This window comes from Ochotona princeps, chromosome 1 (assembly GCF_030435755.1).
Source record: "Ochotona princeps isolate mOchPri1 chromosome 1, mOchPri1.hap1, whole genome shotgun sequence".
NCBI lineage: Eukaryota > Metazoa > Chordata > Mammalia > Lagomorpha > Ochotonidae > Ochotona > Ochotona princeps.
In genome coordinates, this window is record NC_080832.1 from 162965243 (window position 1) to 162988318 (window position 23076).

At 47.7% G+C, this 23076-nt stretch overlaps 1 protein-coding gene across 2 annotated transcripts in view; it reads right to left on the reverse strand.

Moving 5' to 3' along the window:
* GMDS (GDP-mannose 4,6-dehydratase) overlaps window positions 1-23076 on the reverse strand; it is a 560326-nt gene that overhangs the window by 306692 nt on the left and 230558 nt on the right. For both annotated transcript variants that reach the window (XM_004596493.2, XM_058668314.1), the window contains exons 5-6: window positions 1328-1520; window positions 378-482 (exon numbers count right to left, since the gene is read on the reverse strand). In XM_004596493.2, the coding sequence (XP_004596550.1) occupies window positions 378-482; window positions 1328-1520 (298 nt within the window). The remainder of the gene's footprint in view (window positions 1-377; window positions 483-1327; window positions 1521-23076) is intronic.

Sequence of the window (23076 nt, forward strand, 5' to 3'; positions counted from 1 at the left end):
TTTCAGATTCTACAAATTGAATCTTTACAACTAGGAGTGACTTTCAGGAACAGTCAACAAATTACTGCTAATCTCTTATATGCATATGGAAACTTCTTAACATCACAGTGGAAAAAAATGTTAGCTAAGACCTAATAGTGCAAGTGGCCTAAATCAGCATGCAGTTTAGTTTTTTCTGCCCATACACACACACAGACTTAACATAACTCTCAAGGATGGACTTCAATATCTTCATTTAGCACACCTGACATTCAGAAAATCTCTTCATAGGGGTAGGAAATGTCAATGCATAGTACACATGAAGAATATATACATTTAACTTGCTGCTGTGGTGGTTAAAGGTTGACAATCTCCTTTCAAATCCCTGAGTTACTGACCTCTTCTGGGACTCTCGTGATTGAAGAGAATGCCATTCACTGCGAAGAGATTATAGGCCTCCCGGAAGTTCACCACGATCCAATAGGCATAGAGCTTGGCTGCCCCTATTGGAACAATGTATAAAAGCAAATGCGATTTATTACAAAGGACAGTGTTCTTTTTTAGTTGACTTAAGCAATTAATAACTTGCAAATATTGTAGTTTATGATACAGCAAAAGGAAGAAAAGTTTTGAATCAAAGGCCAATGACTAAACGGCCATCGGCGAATCGCGCTCAGAGGGAAGTATTTGACACTGTCTTCCTTCCGGAATCTCACAGTTCTTTTTTTCTCAGCATCTAGCTGGTTCAACAATACTGTCTGGAATATACAGCAAGCTGCCATGTTTTGGGCTTTATGTCATTCCTGCCTTTTAGTTTTAAGGAATACAGAGGGGAAAACTGGGGGTCCTAACATGCAAGCTGCTGTAAAAGCACCCCTGAAGCCCTCATGAATATTCTCTTCGCAAATCTATCACATATGACAGATTTACATTTCTTTCTTTCTTTTTTTTTTTTTTTTTGAAGAGTGAGTTCAGGGAGGTTTCATCAAGGAAATTTAAAAAAATATCCTAGAAGCCTTATCACTTCAGCAAATCTCACAATAGCTCAGAAAAAGGATCAGGCTCGGTCTAATTTTCCTTTTAAAGTGATCTGCATGGGAAGGTTGAGTGAGCATGGGCTGGTGAAGCGAGGTGCTAATTCCCCCCTGGAGGCGATGGCAGCAAATACTTGAAGTTAGCAACGGATGAAGGTATGCTTCTCAACAAGTCTGGTCACTGCAGCCTATCTCGGCGTTAATCTCACACTCCAATGACTTCAGCCGGGAGACACGAACAGAACGAAAGCACAAACACACTCCCTCCGCCCACAGCAGTGCTGTGCTCACAGCTGGGCATGGGCGAGGCTCACCGTAGGGCGACCGCGGGTAGAACGGGGTGGTCTCCTTCTGGGGTATTTCTTGCACCTTCCCGTAAAGTTCACTGGTGGAAGCTTGGTAGAATTTCACAGCGTTGATAAGGCCACAGGTCTTGATGGCATCCAGGAGCCGCAGAGTGCCGACCCCGTCGACATCCGCCGTGTACTCGGCCAAGTCAAAGGAAATCTGCAGGAAGACAGCAGAGACAGGGCTGCCTGAGAGAGGGAAGGTGACAGGGATGAGGGGAGGATGGACAAGGGCTGCCATGTCACGCACTGTGTGTGACACGGCACCCTGGCAGGGAGACACCACTATCCCAACCACACAGTGCGAGTCTGGGTGTCACGTGCTTCCAGTAAGGAGCAGCCGGGAAATACCACCCTGCCCGTCAACTAGGCTTAAAGCGCCTCTCACGCTAGGCCAGCATCGCAGTTCATCACGGGACAAAACCCCATCTGGAGACTTCTGAAAAATTCAGCCTGGACCAATCTCTTGGGACAAACCCTAGCACATTCCCACTTTCATCAAATCCCAACTGATGTTTCTGCAGAGGTTAGTTGGAGCACAGCCGATTTTGAAAAGAAGATTATTTTGCTTTCTCTTTTTCAACTGAAGCACAAGAACTGTAGCAGATGACGGTGGGTTTGTTTGCTTCGGGGCAGGGCAATGACAGCACGAAGGCGTTGAGGAGACAAGCACACAGTTTATACGTCCTCACACTGTTTTTAAAGGCGGTAACTAGTACACTTGTTTCTTAAGTGACATGCACACACAACAAAGTAATCTAATATTAAATCCTCTAAAATAACTGAACTGAAAATCTTTGTCACTGGGTTACCCACTGCCCTCTGAGGGGCCTCTGTTGGCCCTGAAGGGAAGCCGTGGACTCCTATCTGCACACGGTATTTCAGGAGGTTGGTGGCAGTGCCCGTGGAGCCGACGCATCCCACTGAGCTCAGGGCACGTAGGCTCGCCAAGCAGCAACAGAATTAAGTAGAAATCTCTGTGTTCCACTTACAACCTTTCAAAGGTAACAAGGCAGATCCGGCACCATTTTTTGTTTTTACTGCTTTTTAATAACAGTTTATTATAATAACTTCAATTTACATACCATAAAATTTAACCTTTTAAAACATTTACGATTCTGAGGTTTTCAATATGCTTATGAGATTATGTAACCATCACCACCATCTAATTCCAGAAGACTTTTATCACCCACCACCCCAAAAATACTCTGGTCCTAACGTCCATCACCAGCCAGGTCCCAACTCCTACAAGGACCCAGACAGCCACTCGTCTGCCCTCCCAGCGCAGTCACTGCCCTCCTGTGTGGAATCACCCTCTCACCCTCTTGCTCTCGCTTAGCACACCCACTGTGGTGTTGCACACATACCCGGCATGGAGCTGCAGGCTCACGTGGGAACACTCACAGTTTTGAGGAACTGCCAGCCTGTTTTCCAAGCTGCACCCTAGTGAGGTGTCAGGGTTCTCACTTGCTGCACGTGCCCCCAGCCCTTGCTGCCGTCCAGCCTCTACCGATGACCAGCCTACGGGGCTGCCATGCTACATGCTCTGGTTCTGCTGTGTATGCTCCTGGTGGCTCAGCATGTTGAGCCTCTACCGATGACCAGCCTACGGGGCTGCCATGCTACATGCTCTGGTTCTGCTGTGTATGCTCCTGGTGGCTCAGCATGTTGAGCATCTTCTCATGGTTTACGGGCCACTTAGACACTAATTCTGCACAAGTGTGTATTTGAGTCTTTGGCTGTTTTTAAAATTGAGCTGTCTTTTTAAATAGAGTTACAAAGTATTTTATATATTCCAGATGCAAACTCCTATATCCAATATGTAATTGCAACTTCTTCCTACCATGATTAAAGGTATCCTAGGAAGACAAAACACTCAACTTCTCTCTCTTCTTTTGTTATCTGTACTTTAACAGGTTTCTGGACAGTAAAATTGAAAGATAATTTTGATATACATAAAACACTGAAATCCATGCATATGAGTGGGTATTCAAAAAGTTGACAAAGGGCACTGTGGCATAATGGGTGAAGATGTTGCTTGATGAGGTCGGCACCCCAAATGGCTGCCAGTTTGTGTCTGGTTGCTCCGCTCATGGTATAGCTCCTGGCTGTTGTGCCTGGGAACACAGCAGCAGATGGCACATGGCTTGGGCATCTGGCACCCACAGGAGAGTAAGCTTCTGGCTCCCGGCTCTGGCCCAGGCCCAGGAATTGCAGCCACATGGGGAGCGAGTCGGGGAAGAAAGCTCTCTCTCTCTCTCACCCCTTCTCTCATTTCAACTCTGGTTTTTACGAAATGGATATATGAAAACTTTCATACTTTTTTTTTTGGTACCAAAATATCTTTTAATGTTACTTTTCGATGACCTTTTCAAGATATCCTCGTGTTTAAAGATGCTCTGCTTCCAACTTTCAGGGGAATGTCCACAGAGTGACTCCAGCTGCAGTTTCTGCCTGCCTGGCTGAGGGTACCGTTCTTCCCTCTGCTGAAACCTCTGTGGCGGTGCCATCCCAAGAGGGCCTGGCTTGCTGGCTGGCAGCTGCACTAGCCCGTGTGCACCTCACCCCGCCCCGCATCCCCAGTCTGCCCCTCCTGCTTAGAGAGCCCAATTCGTCATCTCTGCCTTCCCATGCCCCCTTCTCCTGCTCAGAGAGCCCAATACGTCATCTCTGCCTTCCCATGCCCCCTTCTCCTGCTCAGAGAGCCCAATACGTCATCTCTGCCTTCCCATGTCCCCTTCTCCTGCTCAGAGAGCCCAATACGTCATCTCTGCCTTCCCATGTCCCCTTCTCCTGCTCAGAGAGCCCAATAGTCATCTCTGCCTTCCCATGCCCCCTTCTCCTGCTCAGGGAGCCCAATACGTCATCTCTGCCTTCCCATGCCCCCTTCTCCTGCTCAGAGAGCCCAATAGTCATCTCTGCCTTCCCATGCCCCCTTCTCCTGCTCAGAGAGCCCAATAGTCATCTCTGCCTTCCCATGCCCCCTTCTCCTGCTCAGAGAGCCCAATAGTCATCTCTGCCTTCCCATGCCCCCTTCTCCTGCTCAGAGAGCCCAATAGTCATCTCTGCCTTCCCATGCCCCCTTCTCCTGCTCAGAGAGCCCAATAGTCATCTCTGCCTTCCCATGTCCCCTTCTCCTGCCTTGCTTCTTCAGTTTAATCTTCTCATTGGATGCATTATTTACTTCTTGCCTCATTAAGATGCAAACTCTGGGATGTTTGAGTTTTATCTTGCTTTTGGCATGGTCTCCCAAGCCTGAAACACTGCTTGGCACAATTCAGGCCTGAATGCAAGAAGGCAGTGCGTCATGTAAAGAGGAATTTAAGTGGCAAATACACAACTATCAACAAAAATGAGTAGAAAAGAATAAGAATTATATCAGAATTACAAAAGGGAAATAACAGGCAAATTTTCCAGGGCAAGACAGATATAAGGGTATATAATTGTCAAAGCCTTACCCTCACAGGGTGACAGTGGTTTTAACAGCTGCGCCATACAAAGAACCACCTGAGACAGGAAGTGACGAAGGGAGGGCGGGAAGAGCTGGTCACTGAACTAGCCACAGGCCATGCGAGGGACCGTCAGAGGACAGCGCTAAGGTCGCAGTCAGAGTAGAACAGTACATGAATGTTCAGATATAAAGCAAGTTGTTCTTGTCAGCATTCAGAGATATAAACAGATACCCAAGTCATTACTCTCATTTGTAGTGGCAAATCATGGCCTTTTCTGAAGCAAACAGAAAAGGAGTGGCTCCCTGAAGAGGCCATGGAGGTCCAGACACGGGTGCTGAGGGAGCATGCTTCGATTCTGCATAGTTCACGGACTGGCATGCAAAAGACAGGTGGAACATCAAGTCACATGACCATTACACAGGAAGCCTGGGTTCACTGGGCTGGGCCCTGCAGTAGGTATTTCCAGCATCCTTACACCTCTTCTGTGCCTTAGGTCACTGTAGCTACAAATCAATTTTATAGCTGCACCACAGTTGAAAAGAGCTAGGAGAGGGCCCCGTAACCAACAAGAGAGCATTGCCGCACTGAGGGCAACAGCTCAGGGGGTTTCCTTTGTCACATGACTGCAGATGACAGGCAGAGTAGTGGGTATGTGGTGATTATAGCATTTCACATGCTCATGAAGGAAATCAATTATCCAATCAAACACCAGAAATGCCACATGCTGAGCAATTCTGTACCCACTAAGCACAGCACACGACACTCCAGTTTCCAAACTCTGCACCACGACTGTCCAAGGAGGAGCTTGCGCTGGGCTCCCATGACTCCCTAGCTCCAGGGACTCTGAGAGCTCCATCTGCCACCCCCTGAGAGTCCTGAATCCCAGCAGCCAAGAACCTCTTCCCAGTCTTTCACATGGGTGCAAGGTCCCAAGGCTTTGGGCCATCCTCTGCTGCTTTCCTAGGCCACAAGCAGGGAGCTGTACAGAAAGTGGCCAACTGAGCCATTGTGCCAGGCCCAGGCCAGTTCTCTTGATCCTAGTGGAAAGCCTGGCAGAGTGGTATTGTGCTAAGCCCTAGCCTGGTGCTTAAACTGGAGGTGCGGGCAGGAGTTGGCAGCTCTGCTCACCAGGAGTCCTGTGGCACAGGGGTGGCCAGGAACTGCTCCCTGTTGGTCCTTCCTCTTTCTCCTCGCAAAGTGGGCTCTCAACTCAAAAGACTGACCAAAGAGTAATCAGGTTAAAAACAAATTTGCCATTTCCTAAAAAGTAAAGCTGAGGAACCAAACCAAAAGGAACAAAACAGCCCAAGGCCACAGCCCTGGCCGGGAGCTCCACGGGAACACTGAGACGCGCAGGGTGACATCAGGGGCAGCACTGGGACGCCTTGGTGGGACTTTGGTGTTCAGAGTGCCTAGAAGGTGTCTAACACAGAGCCATTCGGAAAGAAATGCCCATGCATTTGTAACAAGGAAAACAAAATACAGATCCAACGATTGCAAAGATGTCAGATCTACTGTGAACTGTGACACAAGTGTCTGAGCAACAGTTCTGGTGGGAAAACATTTTCCAACAGAGTGGAGAGAAGCTTCCGTAGGTGCTGATGAACACACCGGAAAGGATCTTCAGGCAAAGCAGGAGGGCTCCAGGTGGCCTTCCAAGCCAGGCAGAGTAGTGGCACACACCGGGGGCTCTCCATTCCCTCAGGGCTCAGCACAGCTTCCACACGCCTCAGAAGTCCTTGGCCTCTCCAGCCTGCCCTGCTCTCCACCTGCATTCCAGCCCCACCTCCAGGCCTGGGTGCTTGCCCTTCCCTGTGCCCACAGCTCTGTGTCCAGGGCACAACTTCCTTTCCAGGCGTCGCCCCTGGGGTTTCTTGCCCCAGCTCCAATTGGGCTGCACGGCAGGGCACTGGCCAGGTTCCAAGCCTATTGGGCCAGTGGAGGAGCTCCACAGGGCAAGGAGCTTTTGTTTTGCCAAGTTCCTACAGCTTAGCAGAGCTCTATCTAACAAGGGAGTCGAGAAATATCATCAGAATAAAGATGTATTACGTTTGAAGCTCAGACATGTAATTCCTCAACGACCGCATCACACCATTAATAATGGAATAGATTTTATATCTGGAGCAAATTCCACTTTTAAAAGACTAAAGTGCCAGAGTTTCCCAACTGCAAATGTCTGCAGAAGAAGGAATGTGGTAAAAAGACAACCATAGTCCAGCAAAATGCCTCCTTCATATTTGATTTCACAGAAGCGTCAGGAAGCACTCCATACCAGCGAGCTGGAGATGCCGAAGACCACACAGGCTGCGGCGCTGCTTACTGCCCCTCCGTCAGTGAGAGTTATTAATCAGCGAGAGCAACAATAAGGCATGACTTTCCATCCTGAAGCACTCTTTCCCAACAAGCAGGAGCCCGGCAGAGCTGGTGCTGGCTTAGCGGCTGCAGCCAGGGGCAGAGCTGGCCCCAGCCGGCAGGAACGGGTCTAAGTAAGACAGGCAGGATGGGCCTTCAGAGACACGGTGCAGGAGAGAAGTCCTGGCCCCAGGAGATGCAAAGGTGAGAAGCAAGAGAACACTGCCTTTCTCCAGGCCTTGCTCACCTGCAGAAGGGCACGGCCAGACAGCACGGAAAAGGGAGGCTGCAGGAGGATGCCACTGGGATGAAAAGGCTACTTGAGAGGGTGACAAGGTTGGGTGAGGGTAGGAGCTACAGCCTTTTTAAAGGAGAGCAGATAGCAAGAGCAGCTGAACAAAGGGCTCACAAGGAAGGGGGGCAGAGAGACACGCTAGGCAGAGAGGGAGCTGGCACGAGCTGCAGGAGGAAACGCCAACGGCCGCAGTGGGGGAGGGGCTCAGGGAGTTCTCTGCTGTCCCAGGCTCCTCTGGGAAGGCTCTACACACTGGGTGTGCTGGGTCCACGGACACTGGGGAGCCACCAGCAGCTCTGCAGAGAGTTCTTCTGGCTGTGAGCCACATGGCTGGCCGCAGCTCTAGGGCCCCTAGCCTAGAGATCCACAGTGCCAACTCTGTAATTTGGAAACTCTCACTCCTCACACCCACAAACCCTACTTTATGTAAGTCTTCCTTTTCTTCTGCAATGACATTTTTTGTTCAAAAACATTTGTAATTACAGTTGGGAACATCCAAGCATCACAAGGCTGTGACTCTTCCAGAGCAATGCATTGTAGGCAGACCAAACGAATCGGATGTCTTGGTTTGCCTTTGTATGCTCAAAGGTAAATGAAGATGTAGTTTCCAAAAAGCATTTTAAAATAAAGCAGGTAACGGCTTCTGAGAGGGAAGCAGGACAACACTCCGCAACCCAGCCTGCTCACGAGGACTGGGACAGTCACGGCCAAACACACGCTGCTCTGTGTGCCTGTCCCCTGCCCCGGGCTGAGGGGGCCTGACGTCCCACCTCGCAGCCCCTTGGTCCAGTACAGAAAAGCAAATTGAAATGTCCACTAACCAGAGCTCAACAAATCTGCAGTGTTTTATTCTGGGAGCAGTTCAAGCTCACTGCTCCTCTAAGGGCTGGGCACCTGCTCTGCTGGGCCCACCCTGCTGGAACAGCTCACTGCATCGGCCGCCGCCACCCTTCCTCCGAGACCAAAAGGAACACTGACTTCCCCGCCCACATTCCTTGAGTTTGAGAATTCTCATTTCTAAAATGTTAGGTTTCCATTCTCTCCCTTCCATGGTACCTCTCTCCCTGGACACAACCCTTTGGCACTTTCCATACCCTCCAAGAACCTCTGTAGCATTCCTTAATGTCTTTTCTTCCTTTCCCAATTAAAACAAATACTAAATTTAAAGCAAATGTTAATTTATTTTAACTGAGTTTGAAACATAATAAACTTCATATTTTGGCAGAAAAATCTTAATTTACTAAACACGTTATGGATACAAGTTGTTACAAATTAGCCATATCAGACTTTTTTTTTTTTCTGTCCATTTAACAGGCATGCATCAGTTGGTAATAAACACAGCAAAATCTGCAAAGCCTTCTTGGAGAATATTGTAGCGGAAGTAACTCTGAAATTTTTCTAGAGCAGGATACAGAGAATATTTTTTTGTTTGTTTGTTTGTTTAAAGATTTATGTTTATTACAAAGTCAGATATACAGAGAGGAAGATCTTCCGTCCAATGATTCACTCCCCAAGTGAGCACAACGGGCCGGTGCGCACCAATCCGATGCCAGGAGCCAGGAACCTCCTCCAGGTCTCCCACGTGGGTGCAGGGTCCCAATGCATTGGGCCGTCCTCGACTGCTTTCCCAGGCCACAAGCAGGGAGCTGGATGGGAAGTGGAGCTGCCGGGATTAGAACCGGCGGCCATAAGGGATCCCGGGACGTTTAAGGCAAGGACTTTAGCCGCTAGGCCACACCGCCAGGCCCAGAGAATACTTTTTGTTGTCTAAAAATCTATTTCATTATTTGGAAGGCAGAGCTATAGAAAGAGAAGGAGGGAGGGAAAGAGGGGAGAGAGACCAGAAGAGAGAAAACCTCCACTCACTGGCTCACTTCCCGCATGATGAAATTGCTGCAACTGTGCAGGGCTAAAACTAGGAGCCAGGAGCCAACAGCTTCTTCTGGGTCTCCCACATGGGTATAGGGGCCAAAGGCCTTGGGCCATCCTCCACTGTGATTCCAGACCATCAGCAGGGAGCTCTGTTGTATGGGAAGCAGCTGGAACTCAATCGAGAGCCCCTACGGGATGCCAGGGCTACCGGGCAGCCCTGCACTGCAGCACTGGCCCTGTACAGATTCATCACAGACAAGCAAACAAATCAACTCATTTAATGCATCAGTTATTGATCCCATCATGCTAAACCAAGGCTTCAGAGTTCACGGTTGGACAGCACACAGATTTTGATGGAAAAAATATGTAATTTCATTTCTACTGAACTGTACCTGAATTTTTACATCTCCCTCAATTTTGAATTTAAGCTACCTGACTCACTAGTAATAGCCTCACCTCCCAGCACACCCCAGGGTGGCACTCAGCACGAACAGACAGAAAATCAAAAGTAAGAATGAAAGCATCATGAGTCAATCCTAGGCTGGTAATGTGGCACAGCAAGATAAGCTGCCGGCTGCAATACCAGGCATCCCATACGAGCGCCGTTGTGCGTTCCAGCTGCTCTACTTCCAATCCAGCTTCCTTCTAATATTCCTGAGAAAGCAGTGAAAAATGGCTCCAGGATAGAGTTCTCTGCTCCTGGCATAGGCATGGCTGGTCCCGCTCAAGCCAACCATGGTCATCTGAAACGTGAACCTGCAGATGGGGCATCTCTCTCTGCCACTCTGCCTTTCATGTAAGTCTTTTTTTTTCTAAAGATTTATTCATTTTATTACAGCCAGATATACAGAGAGGAGGAGAGACAGAGAGGAAGATCTTCCGTTTGATGATTCACTCCCCAAGTGAGCCGCAACAAGCCGGTGCATGCCGATCCGAAGCCGGGAACCTGGAACCTCCTCCAGGTCTCCCACACGGGTGCAGGGTCCCAAAGCATTGAGCCGTCCTCGACTGCTTTCCCAGGCCACAAGCAGGGAGCTGGATGGGAAGTGGAGCTGCCGGGATTAGAACCGGCGCCCATATGGGATCCCAGGGCATTCAAGGCGAGGACTTTAGCCGCTAGGCCACGCCGCCGGGCCCATTGTAAGTCTTTTTAAAAAGGAAAAAAAGAGAGTAGATCCTGTCAGTGGTTAATTTCAAGACAGTTCTCAATGTTTCAAAAATAATCTGGGAAAGAGAGTCTAACTTGTACCTTGAAAATCTAGTGATCTCTGTTGTTTCCAGGCGAGGAAGGTAAAATCAGTAACGATTAACCGCAAGATCACATAGCACTTGAAAAACCAGAATACATCAAGCTGAACATTTGAAGACTGTGTATATAAATCAGGAGGGGAGGAAGAATGGATGGACCCCATGATCAAGTCCAAAATAAACTCCATATTTTTCTCAAGGACATGAGGCTTTGGTCAAGCAAATGTGAAGTCTGGGCCCGAAGCACAGGCAGGCCGAGCTGCAGGCCTCGGTTCCCCAGGAGAAGGCCGGGTAAGGCCCTGTCAGGACCTGAAGGAAAGCATTCCGGGCAGCAGACATGGTGCACACAGAGAGAGCTGAAGAAAGCTACACTGCTTTGACTGGTGAACTCCACGCCAGGAAGTGGTTACAATGACTAAGTCTCTGTCAAACGATAAATATCATAAGCCAGTTCATCCAGAGTCCAGGAGCCTTGAATGAAGACAGACTCTTCAATGAAGTGTGCTTAAACACTAAACCAATGAAAACAAGCCTGTTGTCAGCGGTGATGCTTGAAGCACAACGGGCTTAATGTGCTCAGTTGATAGCATTGTCAATTTCAGGCACAACATTAGTTAGTTCCACCTTGATCGCCATTTTGCCTCTGGCCAGCACGTACTGGCTGCATGTGACAGGCAGCCAGCAAAATGTCATAGAGACTGAGCAGAAGAGTCCAGTACGGCGGATCTCCCCAGAGAAGGCTGAATGTAAATGGCTCCTTTCCGGATGACAGTGCCTGGACAGACTAGATAGTTCACATATTTTCAAAATGGAACACATAAAGGTTGTTTCCAAGTTTTGTTTTTCACATTGGAACTGCTGGGCAACGCACAGCCCAAGGGCCGCGCTAGCTGGGATGCCCTCCTTGCTTTCTTGTGACCACTGCTCGGGGCTGCACTGTTGCGAACTGACGTGCAAAGGTGGGCGCAGGGGAGTGACGGGCATGCCTGTCCCTCGGCACTGCACACAGAGGAAACGATGTTAAAAAATGAATTACAGAATAATGGAGGAAAATAGTCACTAATCAAGTTGTAATTGAACAAAAAAAATTGCGAAGAATGTGAGCTCTCTAAGGCAGAGAAATTCTAATTTTCTCTGACAGGAATTCCTCAGGGCAAGAGAAAAGATGTTTGTGCACAATGATTGATGAATGAGAAACAACCCTTATTCGGTCAGTAACCAACAGGCAAAGCAGTCGACAGCTTATCACCTCAGTCTCTTTCACCTAAATATTAAAGTCCTTTTTAATTCTGATTCTTCTATACAGTTGAGGAAACCACTTTATTCAGCAAACATTCATTGGAGGATCAAGAGACCCAGTGACCGACTGAAAATAATGAAGACGAAGGTGAGAAGCACCCCTGCGAGGAAGGCCAGGCCTGAGGTGAGGACGAGGGCGGATCAAAGAGGTCACCACCAAGGACAGCGTCTGATTACTGCACCTGCTGCAAGTAGCTCTGGCGTCTTATGCATCTGTCCCCTGGTGTCATGGCACACTCACCATGCTCTGCCCAGGAGGCACAGCTCTCCCCGCACCCACCTGGTCCCCCTACATTCCCTCCTGCCTGCCACCACCATATCTCACACAGTGGGAACACACCCTGTTCAGACAGCTTATCAAGTAGAAGTGACTGGTCAATGTGTCACAACTATGTGGTCATCTTTTTATTTTTTTTAAATTTTTATTGAAAGGGCATATCGACATAGAGAAGGAGAAATATAAAGAAATTCCATCTGCTGGTTTACTCTCCGAGCAGCCACAACTGAGGTAATCCGAAACTAGGAGCCAGGAGCACCTTCTGGGTCTCCCATGCGGGTACAGGGTCCCAACGTTTTAAGCCACCCTCTGCTCTCCTCTTACCACCAGCAGGAAGCTGGAAGGGAAGCGGAGCAGCCCGGACATGAACCGGCACCCATATGGGATCTTGGCGCACGTAAGGCGAGGATCTAACCACTGAACCATCGCACCAGGCCCCGTGTGGTCATCTCTTAATGCTCCACATTGCTGCTGCCCTTACAACTGCAACAATGAAACTTGAGAAGACGCAGCTAGAGCAGCACAGAACGGGAAGTGAAGCCGATGGCACAGCCTGTTGGGCTGTAAAGTTAGATCTGTGGCCAAGATGAAATTTTAGATTTGGCAGGAAGTAGAAACAAGACTAAGAGCACCTCATGAGGAGGGACCTTCAGCCATGCTTGCTACTAAAACTCAGGGCTTGAGCCAGAATTTCCCAAGCTACAAAAGGAAGAGGTAAAGACCTGCCTGCGACAAAAGCTTAAAATGAGGACATCTCGTTTGCTTTCATAGGAACCAGAAAGGCAGATGGCAGCAGAAATAGAAGTGAGAATTCACACCACTCAACAGACTTGTGGAAATCCCAGCGTCAGAACTTGCTGAAAACTATGGACCACCAATACACACCTGGCTCCAGGCTAGAACACCGACAAGTTGGGGAGTGGCAACACAAAATTCCTGACAGCATGGGACGTGGGCAAGGGGTGGGCAGGGCTTCCATTCAGTATAAGTTTGCAAAACAAATATGGTCTTTAAATTTTAATGTTAAGAAAGAGGGCTGTCAGGATTTGCAGTGGTAGGAAGAACTGACTGCAGAGAAAATGAAAATGAGAGAACATGCTGAAAATGGCTTTAAAGTCTCTTTAAGAGGGTCTGGCATGATAGCCTACTGGCTAAAGTCCTCACCTTGCACATGCCAACATCCCATATGGACATCAGTTCTAATCCTAGCAGCCTTGCTCCCCATCCAGCTCCCTGCTTATGGCCTGGGAAGGCAGTCGAGGATGGCCCAAAGCCTTGGGATCCTGCACCCATGTGGGAGACCCAGAAGAGGTTCCGGGATCCTGGCTTCAGGTCAGCTCAGCTCCAGGCATTGGGGCTACTTGTGGAGTGAATCAATAGATGGAAGGCCTTCCTCTCTGTCTCTCCTTTTCTCTGTATATCTGACTTCCCAATAGAAATAAATAAATATTTATTAAAAAAAAAAAAGAATCCAAGGCAAAGGAAGTACAGGAGAGAACACTGGCAGAGAAAAAGAAATCATTAAAAAAAAAAAAAAAACTGCAACAAGAACCAATCAAGAAAGAATCAAGGGCCCGGCGGCGTGGCCTAGCGGCTGAAGTCCTCGCCTTGAATGCCCCGGGATCCCATATGGGCGCCAGTTCTAATCCCGGCAGCTCCACTTCCCATCCAGCTCCCTGCTTGTGGCCTGGGAAAGCAGTCGAGGACGGCCCAAGGCTTTGGGACACTGCACCTGTGTGGGAGACCTGGAAGAGGTTCCTGGTTCCCGGCTTTGGATCGGCGTGCACCGGCCCGTTGTGGCTCACTTGGGGAGTGAATCATCGGACGGAAGATCTTCCTCTCTGTCTCTCCTCCTCTGTGTATATCTGGCTTTCCAATAATAATAAAAATCTAAAAAAAAAAAAAAAAAGAATCAAGTACAATTCTGGAAATAAAATACAATAGGGAGTGAAATTCAAAATACAAGGAAAAAGGCACGGGTCTTTAGTAAACACACCTATAAGTCTCACAGCAAGAAACAATCCCCAAAAGAATGGACACACTTTGTGAAGACACATCGACCCTCAAGATCTCGCACAGGGCCAACAGCGCAGCCAGGAGACACCAGGGGATCTAGTGAAAAGCGGAGCAGCACAGAAGGCTGACTGGGCATCTAAGAAGGACTTCCAGGACTGGAAAACAGCAGAAATCGACTCCTCCTGAAAGGCACCTCATCGGAAGATGAGCGGGTCAGAGTCTGCAACAAGGGACCCAAGGAAGGTACAGTTCTGTATTATACGTAGAATCACTTTGTCCCGCCAAGTTTTCAGATGCATAAGGATTAGCTTGATCCAATGGCATATTTATGACTGCTTGACAAATGAATGACCTGCAAAGCCGGTGAGTGCCCTTAACTTCAAGTTTCAACATTTCTCTTATTCAACAGAACATCACTTTGCTTTAAGATTTATTACCATAAAACGATGTCTTAAATCTCAGGAATCTGTAAATGATGTTCTTTGTATTATTGATGAAGATTGAGATTATGGCCTACTTTGGAAGCTTTTTTTATGTGCTTTTAATGTCATTTCAAATTATTCTTTATTTTCATTAATTTTAAAGGCCGGAATAGGGGACAGGAAAGAGAAACGGAGCGAGGTCTTCCTTCTACTGGTTCACTCCTGAAATGTTCACAACAGCCATGGTGGAGCCAGGCTGAGGCCAGGACCTGGGAGCTCTGTCCAAGTCACTGCACATGATCCATACACTGGCTGCTTCCCAGGGGGCCCATTAGCAGGGAACTGCACAGAGCTGAGTAGCTGGGAATCAAACTAGACCCTCCAGTATGGGCTACTGGCACCTCGCTCTGCAAGTTTTCTAATGTCAAATGAGGCGCTGCTACCTGCATCCATGACTGAAATTACTCTTGGTTCTGTCGAGATTAATTCCCCAGGCAAGTACTAGCGCAGTCTGGACAGGTGTAACAAGAAAACAGTACACCTCCACCATTGATGGCTTAGGTACTGACAGGCTACGCAGGGCCAGAAGAAACAAAACAAAACAACGAGGCTTCTAAACTCACCATCGACACTGGCCCAGGACTGGAATTTGTGAAAAGTCTCAATCACTTCCTTGTGCTTTCCCTGTGAAACCTACACCTATACTACCATAAAGAGAACAGAAAATACGTTAGGAATTAAATAACTAAGAAAGCTGTCTTTAGTTCCTAAGAATGCAGGGCTCTGTCACCACACAATTGTACCCATGGTGAGTTTTGGCATTTCCATACAAAGGTAGACTACACAGATGAGCAAACATGGAGCAACACCAGCCACGGGCCGGAGGAGGGATCTCAGGAGACCGTCGGGAGCATGGCAACTCCAAGCCTCTGTCAGAAAACTTCACTCTTACCATTAGTTCAGCTTATCTCTCCCTTCATTGCTATTAATTTAATGGTCTGGGGAGCTGTCAGGGATATTTGGTAAAAGCAATTTATCTTTCAGGATAATCTCCGGGCCATTATTCAAAACATTTTTAGCTTTAAACTGCAGAGAATTTGGGAGTTAGGAGGGCAGGGTGGAGACAGAAGGTAGGGAGGGAGGGTGGATAATCAAAGCAACCATACATGATGCTTTCTTCAAAGGAGATATTTTAAGCACGATTCTATTTCACACAGCCAGAGCGCAATAAACCCCGCAGCTGATCCAGAAGAGACTGCTCTGTGAAGCGGTGTGGCACCCTCCCTGGCGAGCGAGAGGGCACTGCTCTCAGTGTGTTTATACAAGCTAGACCCAGCTGCGCTTGAAGCTTCACTGCTACTCAGAAGCTGAGGAGCAGCAAAGGGACTGGAGAAATCACCAGGGAACATCAGCACAGAGAAGTAAGAAGATAGCCCATTCATTTTCTCCTTATTTGTGTCAAGGGAAACAAGAAGATGGAGACTAAATGTGGGAAAGGAATTTTCAAAGCCTTTTTTTTTTAATTTAACTTTTTTTTGTTCCTTCCTACTTATACACATATATTTAGAATGCAGTCGAACTTCAACTTGTTGAAAGTTGTACCTTAGTGGTATGGCATTTCTTCTAATTTCATTTTTTTTCCACTTTTTCTTCCAGGTACACTGGTTTGGGAGGGGGGAACTATCACTTGATAGTTTTGCAAACACTCATCCAGTTAAAATTTACAAAAAACCACACACGTGTGGAGAGCAGGTCTGAAGCCCTTGGTGCTGTTCTAGGCACCAGAACACCAGCAGTGAGCTGAGCAAGCAAAAACCCACGCTCTGGACAAAACAGATTTTAGGAAAGGGAGGAAGAAAGCAGACATCATAAAGATGTCAAATATAATCGCTGATTCGATGAGGAGACGCAGCAAGAAGTGAAGCACAGATAGCAGCGCGTGACGTCGGCCAGCACCTGCAACATGAGGCTTCGTCCAACTTAGGGACTGCAGCACAAGTTCTGGTGAAAACAGTCATGCGCCAGGCACCGTGCCATGGAAGCTGCATGACAAGTCTGTGAGTCAGGGACTACTATTGTATCTATTTTACATCTGGAAAACTGACGCTCAGGGCAATTAAGGAGCTCTCCTGTGGTCACAGCTAATAAGGAGTGGAGCTGGGATTAGCACTAGGGAAAGAAACAATGTAAGGGAAACAAGCAAACCACCATCACCCTTCACACACACCACACGCATCCTTCACATGCAAACCTTCTATAACACATGCTGTGTTCCATGCCCTCCAGTCAGACACACAGCACCAGTAGTGGAGACTAAGATGATATTATGGATTTACCAGAATGATACTGGACTTTGGTTAGCATCAGGTTGGCTGTGGTGTCTAATCAAGTTGCCTGTCAGACTGCATTTTTAGGATATCTTTTCATAATTCAGAGGCTGTTTTCTCACAGATGCAATATTGGAACAAAGACTTGACTTTCAGATAAACGTCTGTGATTCAGAATCCAGCTAAATAAATACATAACAATAATACTAAAAGGAAAGAGGCCTGTAATGGTACATCCGCATTAGCATCCTGGTCACTCCCTCTTGGGAATGCCCCAAGGCAAGGGGCTCCCCACTCATCTGCAAGTATGACTTGCCTGGAAGGACACAGCAACATGTGCATTTAGGAACACACATGCTGTCTGTGAAAATGCTATGTTCTACATACTTCACAGTTACAATAAGAATTCTTATGTGACACGAATATCAGAGCCTAATGTCTTATACAGATAGCCTTAAGAGGTAATGAATGCTTACAAATAAAATCTACATTATAAACAGAGAAAGAAACAGGTTGTAAAACATTTTAAGTATTTGTCATCTAACTTTGAGGAAGAAATAGGATATGGATGAACAGTGTGGGAAAGAACAACACAAAATTTGTAGGCATAACTGGACGAACTTGCCTGCTTAGAGTGATTGTGGGAGCATTGGGCAATGAATACAGAGGGTACTGCTCCCGCAGTAGGCAGGGCTGCAGTGGCCAAGCAAGGGTGCCTACTAGAGGGGCACAGGCTCAGAGTCTGCTTATACTGTCCCTAAGAGTGGGCAGTGGAGAGCATATAAAAGTGTGTTCTACAAGATAGAAGGGCACAGGCAACAGGTGACAATCCAGTGTTCATCGTCTTTGCAGTATGTTTTTTTTTGTTTTTTTTTTTTTTTTAATTTTTATTTTTTCCCATTAATTACAATGTATTACGTGACACAATTTCATAGGTACTGGGATTCTCCCCCCTCACCCCAAACCCTACCCCCCCGGTGGATTCCTCCATCCTGATGCATAGCCACAGCTCAAGTTCCGCTGGGATTCCCTCACTGCAAGCATATACCATACATAGAGTCCAGCATCCCATTGTCCAAATTCAACGACCTCTTAGGGAGGCCCTCTCAGGTCCGAAGGCAGAGCCAGCAGAGTGTCATCCCGATCAACCAGAAGCTCCAACATACCATCAGCAACAATCCAGGTATGATGAAGCTGGTGCAGAGTCCAGTGACTGATTTAGACCATCATAGCGTCTCCCCGTGTCCAGTATTTCACTGCCAACATATAACTGAGGTGGTTAATCTATTCCATCTTCCGTCTTTTCTTGGTTAATGTTCTGATTCCTCGATTATGATTAAGGGAGTTCCCAAAGAAACTTTGAGGTGTTCCCAGACCAGGTTCCTACATGTACTAGTAAGCACAGTGCCCGCCACAATCCACCACCCCGATCAGCTGGTGGTTGCAACCGCTGGGCCAGTTCTATTCTCAGCCCCGACCTCCACTGGAACCAATGAGTACTGCAGCCCATCCTGGTTCTGGCCATCACACACTCATCCTTCACTTAAACCAGTGGGAGGTGTGCTGGTTGGGTGCTGCATTCCTAACCGGCACAGGCAGCCTTGCCTTGGCATTTTGTATTGTATACTTTTTTTTTTTTTATTATCGCAACCGAACCTGGCCAGACCCCCGCACAGCTCCAGCGCACAGACTTGCCAGTGGATAACACGAGCTAACTCAGCCTGGTCCGCCCCCAGCCTGAGCCAATGTATGCAAGTGGGTTACTTTCCAACGCCTCTTCTGGGTTGTTTACCTCCTTGCTTCCTGCGTTTATTTGTAGGGTCAGTGTCCTGTCAGAGGAACTGTTCAGGTTCCTCCATCAGACCCCTTCCTGGTGTCAGGCTTCACGCATACCAGCAGTTCCTTGGGCCAGCTCCGCTCTTCAACCCATTCTGGTTCCTGCTGTTAGAAGTTTCAGCCCAGCCACGGCTCGTTCATACCCACATATAGTTCTTATACGGCTCAGTTGGGGTTGAAACCTAGCCGAGTCCGTCCCACGTCTACCCTGGTCCTCCAGAGCACCAAACTGTGCTGCGGTCTAACCAGGCATGGTTTGCAGTATGTTTTAAGAAGTCTTTTGTAGGGTCCCGGCGGCGTGGCCTAGCGGCTAAAGTTCTTGCCTTGAATGCCCTGGCATCCCATATGGGCGCCAGTTCTAATCCCGGCAGCTCCACTTCCCATCCAGCTCCCTGCTTGTTGCCTGGGAAAGCAGTCGAGGACGGCTCAATGCTTTGGGACCCTGCACCCGTGTGGGAGACCTGGAGGAGGTTCCTGGTTCCCGGCATCGGATCGGCGCGCACCGGCCCGTTGCAGCTCACTTGGGGACTGAATCATCAGATGGAAGATCTTCCTCTCTGTCTCTCCTCCTCTCTGTATATCCGGCTTTCCAATAATAATAAATCTTTAAAAAAAAAAAAAAAGGAAGTCTTTTGTAGCAAGCATGGACATGAGGAGAGCTAAGTAACTAGAATTCTGCTGTTAAGAAACAGGAATACTCTTGGTGCAAGCAAGAGGGGCAGAGGAAAGGGAGAAGGGCTGTGGTGAGAGAGGGGCATCACAGTGCAAACCCCCTCATCAGGACTGTAATCCTGGTGTGCAATCAAGGTCAAGAGCCCCGGGTCTGCTTTCGGCAAGGCAGGGATCAAGGCTCTGCTTTCATAGGTCACTACTTTCACCCAAAGTGACACTTGAAAGTTCACTCTGAGAACATCTAAGTGTCCCGGAGACTTGGTGCAGAGCTTTGCTCTGAGCTCCTGGAGAACAACCATTGTTGTGTGCTGCCTGTTTCTGTGGGCCCTGGCACAAGCAACAGGAGAGTGGTGGGGGCAGGAAGGCAAATGCCGGCCACTGTGGAGAGTAGGGGATGGAGCACCTGGTCAGCTCAGGCCTTCCTCTCGTCTTCCACAGCTTACATGCACTAAGGAGACCCAGCACAGACTCAGGTGTCAATCACTACTCACCAATAACTTCAGCAGGGAGCTATCTGAAGTGCCTTTTCTGGAACACCAAAAGTCACATTCTAGGTATCTGTTAATTCTTTGGATTTCTTTAAAGCTGCACTAGTACTACCAGACAGAATACAAGTAATACAAGTCAACGATCTATCACACAAAGCTATGCAGACTACAGAAATTCTGAGTAAGGCTGCCTCCTTACCAAGGATGCTACAGGCTCCATGCTGAACCACAGCGAAGCACAGACAGCGGCTCAGGCCTCACAGCAGTGTGGCACGGGGTTAACTGCACGCCGCACAAAGCGCCAGAAGGGAAAAGAAAAAAAGCTGAGACAAGGAAGGGGTTAGCTGTAAAGAATCAGAAAAAAAAAAAAAAAGAAGGAAAGAAATCAAGGGGCACGCCCATCCCCTGCTATGCAGAGACACCCAAGGGGGCACAGAATCCACAATCAGTCAACCAGAAATGCAGGTGTTTAAGACTTCATAGGGAAACAAAGAAAGCCATTTAGGAAGACAGATGCGGAACACCAATTCCAAACATACTAGCATATTTGAGGCTACTTCTTCCTTATTTACACTGCTGAAATTGGCAGAATCTGAAATTTCAAAAACCTGACGTGCAGACCAAAAATTGCTTCCTTCCTGTTTTTGCCAGATGAAATTAAAATGTCATACAAACTGGTGTGCACTCTTCATTAGCCTGCTCTTAAGCCCAAAGTGGTAGAAAACACCGCGGACTAGGGCTGACGTTGCGGCACACGATGCTAAGCCATCTTTCAAACAAACAAATCTTAAAGACGATAAAAAGCAGATGCCAATCAGCAAGCTACAGGAATAATCTAACTTTCATGACTAATTTTCTTTTGTTATTTAATATATAATATATAGTAACAGTATATTATACTGTTAGATATCAATATATACTGAATGTGTCACATATTATATATACATATATATGTGTGTGTATATGTGTATATATATATATATATATAGAGAGAGAGAGAGAGAGAGAGAGACTTTCTAGTAACGCTTAAGGCTCTGAATATTTTGACAATATCTTGCCCTTTAGCAGCAATGCATGGTGGTCAGCATGTCAACACATTGGGTTAAAGCACCATGCAAGTCCAGCATCCTGCATGGACACTGGCTCATGTCCTTCAGCTCCACTTCTGATCATTCTCCTTACAAACATGCCTGGCAAAGCATCAGAGGACGGCTTGATGGCTTGGGCCCTTGTCACCCATGTGGGACACCTGAAGAAGTGCCCTGCTCCTGGCCTTGGCCTGGCCTCCCCTGCCCATTGCAGCCACTTGGGCAGTGATGATGGAAGATGCTCTGCAGCTGATTTTCAAACAAACAAGTCTTTAAGAATGCATGGCTCGTAAAAAATGAAAAACAGCCATGGACATGGTATACAGAGTTGGGTTGCAATGGGGTAGAGATTGCAGAAATGCAAATGTTAAACATGGTTTACAAATACAGCGAGCAGGATCTGTAATCTCAAGACATCAGCAGGCCCAGGCATTTCGAGTTGAGTGCCACTCAGCCGTGCTGTGTAAACCTCTGAAGTCCCATGATGACTCACTGTCCTGCCTGCTGACAACAGTGCTCCCCTATCAACTGTCCTAGTGTGGCAAATGGGGCAGCTGGTAACACTCTGAGTGAGGGAAAGGCTGATACACTTGACAGAATCCAAGCACTATGGGAAAGGATCTGAATGCAGGGACTTGCCACTGGAGTGGACCAAGTATTCTGACTTCACCCTACCATGTCTGCTTTTCCTGCAAATCCAGCCAGCAGCACTTTCCTGTCCTATGAATCTATAACTGAGCTTAACTACTTAATAAAAGTCCTTGAGATTCTTTTATACACTGCAGAGGTCTATTTAGATCCACATCTTAGCTCTGAGGATGTAACGGGGAAAGCACACATGTGGGTTCACCAGTGCCTTTGCTGAAATTGCCACCATCTCGGAACTCTTATTTTAAGGCCATTACGTAGTCACCTCTGAAATTTCCTTTTGACAAACTTTCCTTTTTTGGATATAAAATACGAACACCCACAAAGGTTGCTAAGAAGCTGTTTCTGACTTTTGCACAGGTTTCAGAGTAAGTTTTAAGTTGCTCACTCTAAATATCCAGGCTTTCCATTCTCTGATTCCATTGTACCTACCCAGTCTTCACCTGTTAGGTGTCAGGACCATGCCTCAGAAACAAAGGGTTCTTCCAGTCATGGTGTGGGGTGGCAAGGCCTATGAGCAAGCCTGATGGAATATTTGGGAATCTGAAAAAGGAGTGGCAGCTTTTTCCTGGTTTCCTATCAAAACCAGCATCTTTCCAACACACATTTTTTTCTCTCTTGAAGATTTATATATTTGAAAGACATAGTTAGAAAGAGGGGTCTCCTATCTGCTGGTTTACTTCTCAAATGGCAAGGCTGGACCAGGTTGAATCAAGCAGCAAGGAGATTCTTCCAAGTCCCCTGTGCAGGTGGAGGGGCCAAGTACTTGCTTTGCCCTGGAACACTAGCAGGGAACTGGATCAGAAGTAGAACAGGCAGGACTCGAACCAGAACCCACATGCCAGTGCTGTAGGTGGTAGCGTTATCCATTTAATGACATTGCTGGCCCAAGACATACTTTTTTAAAAATTTATTTATTTTTATGGGAAGGGTAGATTTATAGAGAGGAGAGACAGCAAGATCTGTCAACCACTCGTTCAAGTGGCCACGATGGCTGGAGATGAGCTGATCCAAAGCCAGGAGCTTCCTTTTGGGTCTCCCACGCGAGTGCAGGGTCCCAAGGCTTTGGGCCGTCCTCTACTGCTTTCCCAGGCCACAAGCAGGGAGCTGGATGGGAAGTGGGACTGCTGGAACATGAACCTGTGCCTATATGGGATCCTGGCACTGTGCAAGGCAAGGAGTGAGCCACTGCCATTGTGCCAGGCCCAACACACATTCTTCACCCCAGGTCTCTCTTTCCCCTACAGTGGATCGCATTTCTTGGCCTGGAACTGCTGGCGGGTTCAGGAGGACTGCTTAGAAATGGGGTCTGAGACTGCATGGCCAAAACACCTGTGGGCAGGCTATGGGCACCCGGCATCACCCACACAAAGGAACAGATGGGTGCACCTCCTTCACACTCCTCCCTGACTACACACTTGGCA